At 41.5% G+C, this 12,026-nt stretch overlaps 1 protein-coding gene across 1 annotated transcript; it reads right to left on the bottom strand.

Annotated features, from left to right (window-relative positions):
- Positions 1 to 8,146: 8,146 nt before the first annotated feature.
- On the bottom strand, positions 8,147 to 11,787 carry LOC311053311 (uncharacterized protein; the record flags this gene model as incomplete). The annotated part of the gene is made up of 4 exons (XM_084068771.1): positions 8,147 to 8,372; positions 10,451 to 10,686; positions 11,319 to 11,465; positions 11,553 to 11,787. The coding sequence occupies 4 exons, from the start codon at positions 11,785 to 11,787 to the stop codon at positions 8,340 to 8,342; spliced, it is 651 nt and encodes a 216-aa protein (XP_083924897.1). The 3' UTR covers positions 8,147 to 8,339.
- Positions 11,788 to 12,026: the final 239 nt, after the last annotated feature.

The raw sequence follows: 12,026 nt of genomic DNA, 5'->3' as shown, positions 1-12,026 counted from the left end.
TGTGGTGGCAGGGCCGGACTGGGACCACAATTCAGCCCTTGCATTTTGGTCCGAACCGGCCCACCACCCCCGGGCCGTTTTGTCAACGGGGAGAGCGTTTCACTGCTTCAGCCCAGCCCTGCACATGAACTCTGCAGCCGCACTGAGGCCCCTGCTGGAAAGCACCCCAGCCCAAACATTAACGTAACTAATAATTGGGCCGTACGACCCGGAAATGACCGTAATAATCCTAAAACGGGATTATTATTTTTTTTTGGGGGGGGGCCAGTGGCCCACTGGCCCAGCGGCCCACCGGGCATTTGCCCGGTACGACAAATGGCCAGTCCGCCACTGGGTGCTGGAGCCTCTTGTGAAGGTCGTGGATGTTGTGTGAAGGGTGCACCAGCTTCCCCCTGCTTCTGATCCTGGTAAGTAAGTACTGCCTCTGACTCAGTGGGATGGATGCTGTGATAGCTGTGCTCATCAAGGGCACCGCTGGAGAGAGAGTACGCACTGCGTGCCTCGCATTCCGTTCTCAAACACTTAAACACTGCCCATCCTGAGAGGTAGTACAGAACCTGCCCTTGTATGAAGGGCAGGGGTTGCTGCTCATCCTCAACCTGAGCTGGCAACTCAACAATGTTGACTGGCTCCTCTGTTTGGGCCAAGGAGTCAATGAGGTCAATCATTGTGCCATCAGTGTTGGGGCCCTTGCCCTCAAATTGAGAGAGGGCAATAGCCTTGAGTCTCGCACGGCAGGTTTTTCCACTGGGGTGGATGACATTGTTGGATCTCAACTGTGAGTGCAAATTTTCATTTGCATCTGTTGAGATCCGCCCAGTGTGGAAGTGTTTAGAGATGTCCTCTCTCCTGTCATCTGGGCCATCCACAGCTTGTTTTGTGGCAGGAAGGACAGGGGAACTGATGGCAAGTGCTGCTCCAATTCCTCTGGAAAGAGTGCAGCACCTGCCATTACCAGCATGGTGGTTGTTGCCATTCTTACACCAGTCTGGGATGGCTTCCAGCCTGCAAGAGTAACAAGTGAATTTAAGTATTTCATTTGTCATTGTAAGTGAAAGTCACATAACTGCTGACATTAATTCTGCTTTTGATTTCCAGTCTCATCTCACTAACCTTGATGCTTTCCTTTGGATTTGGAGCGAAACACTGTTCCATTCCAGGTGTGCATGAACTCCTGCAGCCTCTCCAACTTCCAGTTTGCCCCAGCAGTAGTGTTTGGTGGATATAGCGCTGCAAAAATCTAACACAGTTGGTTTATATTGTGTGTGTGTGTGTGTGTGTGTGTGTGTGTGTGTGTGTGTGTGTGTGTGTGTGTGTGTGTGTGCGTGCGTGCGTGCGTGCGTGTGTGTGTTTTTTTTTACTCACCATAAAGGTGCCCTCTTGAGGTCATCAGGTCAAACCAGTCATTGACCATATCAATGAACCAGGCAGTGGTCAAAAACTGGTTTGCCAGCTGCTGACAATGAACCAGCATCCGGATGGCACTGGCAGTACTGTGCGAAAAAACTTTGCATGCAGGCAGTACCTAGAGGCAGACAACACAAGTGTAAGTATGAAAACTACTGCAGACACATACCCTTAAGTCTGTGTCCACCTGGTGAGTGTATGTATGTCATAGAAAGAGAAGATGTTTTCTCTGTGTTAAATACACTCAAGGACAGATTTACTTGGCCTTTTGCACCCAATTCTGGACACTGTCTGCACTTAAATAAACATTAAACATTTAATTTAAGATGCAGGGCAATTTGCACTGAGGTATACTGAAGGTTATATTTACACTCAAATGCAAACAGTAAATGTGTGTTGTTTGTGCAACATACTTTCATTTTGTTGAAGCTGTTGGCTGTCGATATTGCGCTAGCTGTGAGACCTGGCACCAGCTTCTCAGAAGTGCCTGCCTGCACAGTGATCACTTTTTCAACAGCGGACATTAAAGAGCTGGTGCCATGTTTTTGCACTTTTTCTGTTTTTCATGTGTCTATGTGGTTGATAGAACTTCATTAAGGCCCCCGCTGGTGGTTTTATGGTGTTTTATGTCTTCTCTGATTATTTGGAGTTTCTTCCTGGAGGCTGAAATCTTGAGGGTCAAACGTGCCAATAGAGAAACAGCCCTTTAGTGACATCACAGAGCCCCCCAAAAACATACCCTCCCCCTCATTATCATAACACAACAGGTGTGGGCATGAGGAGGAGGAGGGACTAGGACAGGTGGGTGGTGCTAAGGTGGTGGAGGAGGTGCTAAGGTGAGAACCAGGCATACTTAATGAACTGGAGGCGTGTCCACATAAAAACATTTTTTTTAACAATTTCTGTACACTTTTTTTTTTTTGAAAAAAATCCTTACATAATAATAATACCTTATGATCAGGTTTTAGGGTTGAAAAATATCATGGCACTCCATCTTTAACACCTGGAAGCATTTCAAGCAGAAGTAGGTAGATTTGTTCATGAAATGACTGACACTTTGTTGAATTTATTAAGTATAGCTCATGTTGGGTGAATCTTTATGAATGAGATAACATGTCAGAATCTCATCACAATTGAGGTCATTGATTTGCTATTTTGATATTGTTGATCTATCTGTATAACATCCTGCCGGTTAATGTACTCACTGTGTCACAAGGAAAGGAATGTTTCTTCACAGCTTCTTCTGGGAGGATGAAGTCATGATTGCATAATGCGGTTTTCATGGCCTTCAACAGGTGGGGGTGTCAGGACAGAAGAACAAATACGCTCCCTCAAAATGTGGATGCTGAACATACGTCCTTTTCATCGCCTGTCCAACCTGGAGGCCAGCCTCCCTCCACATCGCCTGGTTCGATGAGTCCATATCAGAACTAGAAGTTGGATATAGAATTGACATATTACAGTTTTTCATACTTTTACAGTGTCCCTAACTGGTTTGTTTGTCCATATACTGTGTGATGGGAAATTAAAGTATAAAGCCTACCACAGCAATGATTTGTATGCCCCGCTCTCCACATGCCGCAATTATGCCTTTTATGTAGGCCCAGAGATCTTTCCCCGACACTGATGGCCCAGTGAAGTCATACGCCACGACTTGCTTGTAGTCCTTTGTGAAGGAGGCCACCAGTGTCGTGAGGACCTTGGTCGCCAGGGCGTCATTTTGGGGAGGCAAAGTTATTGTTCCCATCACCGTTTTGCTCCCTTGGTCGAACTGCAGCTCCTTTTTGATGGCCATTTCATCGATCTGTAAAGAACGGGTTAGATTTATTTAAAAGCCTAAATTTGAAGCAAGATGTATGGGAAAGAAACAACCTCTTGTCAATAAGCAACATGGGTGTGTAAGTTCAACAGTGTGTGCAGTCTACAGACTTATCCGTCTGTTCTTTGTGTCTTTTTGAAAATGTTTAATTTAAGTTTTATGCTGTGTATGTAATACTTATTAATAATTCTAATTTGGATATAGTACTAATGGATCTATACAAACTAAATGTACATGTTCTATTTAAGGCACCTTTAGGACAGCAAGGCGGCCACTGGGAGGAAGGTTCTGCACTTTAGATGCCATCAAATCCCATATAACGTATTGGATTCCTGGTTTGAATTTAACAGCTTCCAGGTGCCTGTTGATGGTTCTGTAGCTGGGCATTGGGAATTTCATCTCTAGATTGTGTAAAGACATTTTCGTGAAGTTTAGATTTTGTTTTCTGTCTTTGTCAGTAAGATGCAAATATGTGAAAATCAAAAAGAATCTAGGGCACATACCTTTTCTTAAATACTCATATCCACTGGCAACTCTGATTTTTAAAGACTTTACTAGTGTCTCAGATGTCCATCTGCTGATTTTGTGTTAAGACTCTGGTGGGTGAAATCTACAGTATAACAAAATCGGGAATTGAGAAGGAAAGATTGACCGGCAAGCATGGGCAGCGACTCTTATCATCCTTTTTTACCACACCCTACAATCATTCAGCAGTGGCCTGTGTGTGCTGTTTATGTTTAGAAATTGTAATATTGTATTTGAATCCCCTCTCCTAATCTTCACCCTTGTTCAGACCCCAGAGATCTCTCCCCGGTGATCTGGTGTAATCTTAAGCGACCATTTCAGCTGTAAGTGTTGGACACTTCTTCTTTTACCCATTCTTCTTTTCTGCCTTAGACCCAGAAATGTGTTGAGTAAACCTGCTTCTGTTACCACCTTGCCTTGTAGCACTGTAAGTAGTGATGTAATTATTATCTCACCTGCTTTCAAGGCTCTGAATTTGATCACTGTTAAAGAGCATCCCAAGCATCTTATTCTGAAAGGGATGGTGCAAAATAAGAGAAAGCAGTTTGCATTAAAGAAGCTTCTGAAACATTTGTAAATAAAGTATACATAATAATACCTTCATCTCTAGCTGAGCTTCAAGTTCAGCGATCCGTGTGTCTCTGTCTTGAACGCTCTCCTCCACAGGTTCTTCGCCTCGTTCTACAATTAGGAAAGTGGACAGTGGCAGTCACAACCCCAACCTCAGCATGGCTGTGATGGAAGGTGTCTGATGCATCCAAGTTTCAAAGACTATGATGGTGCTATTGCATGTGTAGCGCTTTGACAGCGAATAATAATTTACATTAATGGTAACATCTCCACAATGTATACTGTAGTTTGTATTTATATGTTTAAGGTTTCAATTTCAAAAGTAAGGAAATGTGTTAAGTATTCCCAAATATAACTGACAGCTGCATGTTTTGTGAAATTATTGTCAGTAACGCACGTGACTTGTGTACAGTAGGCTAAACATACAACGCTACTGGCATGGTCCTTTAATATACTTGTAATATTTATTTAAACATTAAGTTCCATGTTCATGTGCACTTAATTAAAAAGGTTATGTTCTGCAGGCCTGCATCCCATGTCTCTTTACCAGTTGGTTGCTTGTTGTAACTGTGCTCAGTGACGGTTCCCAGGGGTGTTCTTAGGGGTGTTCTGTTGCTGTTACTAGTGGAAGGCCTCTCAGAGGTGCAGATGCTCTCGGATATGCAGGGGTTCATTTGATCATTGACTGCTGTAGGGAAAAGACAGGTTTTTAAAACTGGGTGTTTAAAAAGTTGTTGTTTTTTTGGTGTTGATCATGTTCATGATTACGCTTGATTAAAATGTTCAGGATGAGATCATCATGTGTTTTTTTTACCAATTTCTTGGTTGCTGTAAGTGTGATCTATGGCAATGTTCATGGGTGTTATGTTGCCGTTACTCCTGCAAGGGCTCTCAGACTCGGCGTCAGCGGTGCAGATGAGCTCAGCTATGCAGGGGTTTATTTGATCATTGGCTGCTGTAGGGAGAAGACAGCTTTTAAATCTGGGTGTTTGACAAGTGATCCTTAATGTTTTCTTTTTGTTGTTGATCATGTTCATGATTACACTTGATTAAAATGTTCAGGATGAGATAATGTTTTTGTTTTTTTTACCAGATGAGTGTTTGCTGTAAGTGTGATCCATGTGTGTATTGATGCCACTCGTACAGGGGCTCTCACTCATTAGATCAGGGACTGCATTTGGCAAAAGTCACCCACTGTATTCAAACTGTGCATTTGAAAAGTGATCCTAGTTTTGAAAAGAGAACAAGAATGGTGAACTTTTCCAATTATTGACACTGAAATAGCCTTGTATGTGTTTTTACATAGTGTCCTACCCCACAGAGCCTTGATCCTGGAGTGGGTTTCCAAAGTGTGAACCCATCTGACCCAGCTCTTTTAATGGCTTTTACCCATTTGCGGCTCCTCACTGGGTCATCGGGAAATCTATAAAAATGCTTTTGCTGTGTCCTGGACTTACACTTTGGTGCTGCACAGCTAACCATTGTGACTGTCGTGAAAAGACACATTAGATAAGACAAAACAATATGGCCAGTAAAGGACATAACATTGTATCTGAAAACTATTGACTTGATCATACTTCATAATTGTCATTTATCCTTCCTCTGTCCATTCCTAACCCAAATGACCAATGTTGAGTGATAACTAAACTACATTACACAATACTATTCTTGAATACAATTTTGAGGTACCTCTGTTTGAGTAGGTTTTCAAAGCTTTATACTTCTTTACTACATCTCAGTTGAAAATATTGTACTTTGATTCAAGATTTAAGTTCAGTAGTTACTTTACAGATTTAGATTACAAAACAAACATTAACCAATTAAGCCCTATTTCTGCTTAATGTGTTCAAAAATAGTGTGTAGATCTGCCATTTTGAAAGCATTTTGACAAATGTTGAAAGCTTGTAAATATTTGTGAAATGGGACACAATGACTACTTCTACTTTTGTTACTTATATTTTATGGCAATGCTTTTGGTATTTTTACTCAAGTAAAAATGTGGATTCGGGACTTTATTTTAACACAGTATTTCTACATTGTGGTATTGCTACTACTAGTTAAACTACTAATACATTGGAGTCCTGCTGTATGTGATTGTGGACTGCTATGATAGATACCACCACAAATTAATTTCATATTTATACATTTTGATTACATATTTACAAATATTTCCACAAATATTACTTACTTGTTGCTCGTTCACCATCAGTGAAAAAAAAAAATCACTGGAAAAAGACATGTATATATAGGCCACCAATTAGCTATCAAGAGATTGTCATAGGCTCTCAGTGATGATGAGTGGCAGCTGTCAATCAGTGCCTGTCTGTCAACACCTGTTGCCAGAAGTTCATGGTTCTCACGATGGCAACCCATACTGCCCAGTGAGAAACATCTCTCTCTGCTCTTTGGATATTTAAATAACATTATGTAGTGTGCACATCAAGAAACAAGACAGCAGAAAACAATGTGTTATATGTCTTCTTTTATTTTCCAGAAGCGATTACTTAACAAAGGTCTCAGTCATTCATAGATATTTTTTGTTCATAAGCTGGTCCACCGTCTCTCGTCCACTTCAATGCATTTCACCGAAGTCACGGCTGCAGTCTGGCTCCCTTGGTGCGACGAATCTGCCGGCTGGAATTGCATGGTAGCGAAAACGACGTAGATGACCCTACCTTCTTTAAATATATCTTGCTCCCCACAAGGAAGGGCAGTGCCCCAAAGCATTATGGTCATTGTAGTAATGCAGCAGTCCAGACAAACCCCAGTCAAAAACATATACTTCTATATTGTTCTGGCCATACGGTGCAAATTTCAAAATTTGCTACTGTTATCTACTACAAATATTATTAACATTGAGTGACTGTAAGTTCTTCCAGGGGTGAAATGCTCCTTTAAGAACTCAAAGGCCACCCTAAGAGTGCTCTTCAGTGTGTGTAGATTCGGTTCTTACCTGAGAACAGATCACAGCTAAGAAAACATTGGAGTATACCAAAATCTTCTGAAAAACTTCTTAAGTGGGTCTAAGAAAAATGTCCTCTCAAGAAAGTGTGCGTAGATTCTGTTCTTACCTAAGAACAGATCACAGCTAAGAAAACATTGGAGTATACCAAAATCTTCTTAAAAGCTAAAGGTCAATTTTAGTAAGGAAACAAAAACTTGAATTACCACAACATCATTTAATTATTATGGTAAGTATCATGTCAGCTTCATGGTCAATATTATGGTCAGTGGAATCATGTCAGTATCATAGTCGGTATCACGGTCAGTATCATGTCAGCTTCATGGTCAATAGAATCATGGTCAGTATCATAGTCTGTATCAAGGTCAGTATCATGTCATTATAATGAACAGCATGATGGTCAGTATCATGTCATTATAATGGACAGCATGATGGTCAGTATCATGTCATTATAATGGACAGTATGATGGTCAGTATCATGTCATTATAATGGTCAGTATCATGTCAGTATGATGACATTACAATGGTCAGTATCATGTCAGTATGATGTCATTATAATGGTCAGTATGATGTCATTATAATGGTCAGTATCATGTCAGTATGATGTCATTATAATGGTCAGTATCATGTCAGTATCATGTCATTATAATGGTCAGTATGATGTCATTATAATGGTCAGTATCATGTCAGTATGATGTCATTATAATGGTCAGTATCATGTCAGTATGATGTCATTATAATGGTCAGTATCATGTCAGTATGATGTCATTATAATGGTCAGTATCATGTCAGAATGAAGCAATGAAATCTATAACCAATTGAATGAGCAACACAATCTTATACAATACTGTATGTACAGTAGTAGGAGTCCCTGCTTAATCTGTCTCTCAGCAAACGGGTCCTTGGCCTGAAAAACACTGAAAGCCCCTCATGTACATGAAATCTCTTCGCCAAAACTAGCCGATCTACAAGTTCACTGTGAGCATTGTGAGCTTGTAGGTCGGCTATTTTTGGCAGATGCTTTCCCCGTAATATGGATGCTGGTGTTCCAAGTGGTTACACATCCCTGTCTGCAAAGTGGGTTGCATGCTTTTCACTGGGTGCGTTTACATGCACAATATTTATTCATTCAGAATGAACTCATTCCGAATAGAAATGTATAGCCAACTGTTTACATGGCACCTGAATAAAAGTATTCCTGTTCCTCAATCGTTTACATGAGCCAAGCATTCATTCGGAATAGAACTCTGGTCATGCGCAGAGTGCTTCGGGCCAGGTTGGGGACGGGGGGAGGGGGCGGGGGTGTTTGACAGGTAAACATATGTATTATTTACCTCTGGCAGCCTTGGTAATGAATAATAACAATTTTGGCTACACGTACATGGATCTTTTCTAAACGCACATTTTTGTGTGCGTTTGGGCCTTTCAGCCACACGCAAACGGTGTTTTTGGCCGCTAAAACCGATATTTTTGTAAACGGATAAATAAGTGAAGGTTTTCCAAAACATGCGTTTCAGTGGATCTGTGTGGACATGTAATCCGGAGATTGTGAGAAACGATGCCGTCATCGCGCATTCGCACATGGTCATTATAATAATAAATAATACAATAATACATAAACACCGGACCGCTCATGGTCATTATAATAATAAATGAAGAGAGAGAGAGAGCAACACTTACAGTCTATGAAACAAGGCACGCTCATTTATGGCTAAATAATGTCATATACTTAATAATAAGACAGTGGTGGGAAAAGTAGCTCATTCACTGTGTGACGAAAACCCTCTTTCTCTGCGCCAAGTAGAACACACGGCGCGCACACAGATTGAATGTGGGGTCTGTCGTCCTAAAACACAATCGCCCCGGTGCCGAGAGTCCCTGCTTTATAGTGGTGTTCGATGTTTTTACATTGCCAACTCTCACATGTACATAAACGTTCAGATTTCAAATATAAAGTGCTTACCCCTGAGCCATGGACGTTACAAGGCGATCCGGACCGCGATAAGTACCCGTATCTCCCGTATTGTTCAATAAAAAGCATTTTAATCCGATCGTCGGCCATTTTCTCCAAATTTTCTCCGATGCTTTCAACCATGCGACACCAATGGTTGGAAGGTGTATTGCACTCTGATACATTACCAAAATAAAAGAACAGAAAAAGAAAATGGCCGGCGATGGGATTAAAATGCTTTTTATTGAACAATACGGGAGATACGGGTACTTATCACGGTCCGGATTGCCTTGTAACATCCATGGCTCAGGGGTAAGCACTTTATATTTGAAATCTGAACGTTTATGTACATGTGAGAGTTGGCAATGTAAAAAAAAAAACGAACACCACTATAAACCAGAGACTCGACAGCGTCATGTGAACCATGGCTACTGTTTGCGCTGCAGCTGAGCCCTAATAATGTTGTTTTCGTTTATGTTCACGTATGCTGTTCACGTATGCTATTAAAATAATAGCTATTGCAGTATTGGGCCTTAACATGTGATTACAAATGTATTTGTATTTGGCCCCTCATATATATAATTATAAAATAAATGTAAATATAAAATCTGATATAAAATTGAAACATGCAGCTGATCGATGCGTTTCTGCGTCTACGTGTGGACAGGGATTTTTGTTTATCTTTGTCATGTGGCCAGGGATTCTTTTTAAATATATAGGTAAATGAGGAAGAAGAGAAGAGACAATAAAACAAGTTAAGAGAGAGAAGGTAGAGAGAAGGTTTGATAATGGAAGCACACCGCATCCTGGCTACGGCCATTGGTCTGCTATTGATGAGTTTAATGCAGCAAAATCAGCTCCTGTTATATTTGCTGCTGACCCGGAGGAGGAGCCGGTCGGCGGAGAACTACGCGCGTCTGCGACTTGGGCTTGGAGCGCCAGACTCCACATGGCTTGCGCCTCTCCCCCCCCACCCAGAAGCACCGCGCTAGCCAATGACACATGCGCAAAAGAACAAATGTATACCAGTCTGATACCAGTGCGTTTACATGGGCAATGTAGCCCGATTCTATCGGTATATACCAGCCCTTCAAACCTGAATGAAATTTCATTCGGATCAGACCGGTATGGCCATACCGATGCGTTTACATGAGCATTTCTATTCTGAATGAGCATTCATTCCGAATTGAAGTGGAATAAACCTGTCCATGTAAACGCAGCCACTGAGAAGATCCTTGTCTGGCTTTTCAACTGGTGCAATATTGCGAGGCAGGCCTGGGGTGTGGACTTTTGATGCTGCTGCCTCTTTATATGTAGTGCTGTGTTCCACGCGCCGCTTGATGGCTTGCCTGACGAGTTCTTCCCTGAACTTATAGGTCTTCTTCACTGAGATCCTCTTCACCACCCAGTCCTTTGCATGTTTTGAGAAAACTGTGTTGATCCTTTGTGCTCCTGAAAATTATAACAAAAATAACATAAATATTACTTCCTACAGCCTCGATTTTTATGGAATAACAAGGTGCAGCTTGTCATTCCAGTAAAATCACAGCAAACATATAACTTTGCTAATTCAATTAAAAGCAGCTCTATTGGCATGAGAAAACATACTCAACTGCTCCATGCAGATACAAAGTTTTTGGAAATGAAAAGGGTCTAACTCACTGGCCAACCACTGTACATATAGAAATCACTGCCTTGTACTACATTCAGTCCATATCTGTTGACTACTTTAAAAGGTACTGTCATTCAAACCAGGATAAGAAGACATGCAGTGTTATGTTCCTAAGACTAGTCTATCACATCTGTAGCTGCAATTACAGGTACAGTAGATAATGTGATATTTTTGATCATGTTTGATGGAGATGTGATGAGAGCACGCATCAGGATGCTGTATAATGCATGCTGCTCTGAAGCATTGACTAAACCACATGGAGTCCAAATAATCCTAGTCAATGTAGTCATTTAGCTTTGGATGCTCTGTCAGGAACATGGATGGAAAAACATCTATACACTTTAGACCTCTTCTTGAATGGGGTGTGTAAAGGATAGTAATGAAGATATGAGAAGGGATATTTGTCCTATACCTGCAGTTGTTGTGGCTTGTGCACGTCCCACATTTTCATTGTGGTCCAACACTGCAAGCTGGGTTCTTGCCTCCTGTACCGTATTGCAGAAATGGAGTCTTTTGGGTACATACTTCAGCATGGCGCTATGAAACACCTCCAGCTCTCCTATGAAGGTCACAAAATGTACAATCAATCATTGTTGATTTTGGACAGCAACAACAGCCTTTTGTATTAACAATAAAATAATAATACCTGTGTGTTTGAACTTTGCCATTTGAGTCAGGTCCTCCGTCAGGTTCTTGTCGAGCACAATCTTACAAAAGACTTTGTAGACGTCCGAGTCTTTGGAGAGACACTTTTTCTTCCTGTCTTCCTCATCAGTTAGTGGTCCATCATAGCACCCTCTATCCACCCGCCCTTCTTTCCATGTGTGGACTCCACGGATGTGGTACAGTATGGACTTCTCCTGACCGGAGAAGCGGACCATCTCCTTTCCAGCTCCTAAAAAAAACACAACGCCAAATCCACAAAAGACAGTCATACTCAGAAAAGGGAAGCTTTTGGTTCTAGTCAGGAAATAACACACACACACACACACACACACACACACACACACACACACACACACACACACACACACACACACACACACACGTTAGAAAAAAAGCTTCTGTCAGGTGGCTCAAAAGGATTGCATTTGAATTACCACTGTTGTAGATTACATAG

Source organism: Gymnoscopelus microlampas (genome assembly GCF_963454915.1).
Source record: "Gymnoscopelus microlampas genome assembly, chromosome: 10".
Lineage (NCBI taxonomy): Eukaryota > Metazoa > Chordata > Actinopteri > Myctophiformes > Myctophidae > Gymnoscopelus > Gymnoscopelus microlampas.
The sequence above is the reverse complement of the archived record's forward strand: the minus strand, read 5'-3'. Positions and strand labels throughout refer to the sequence as shown.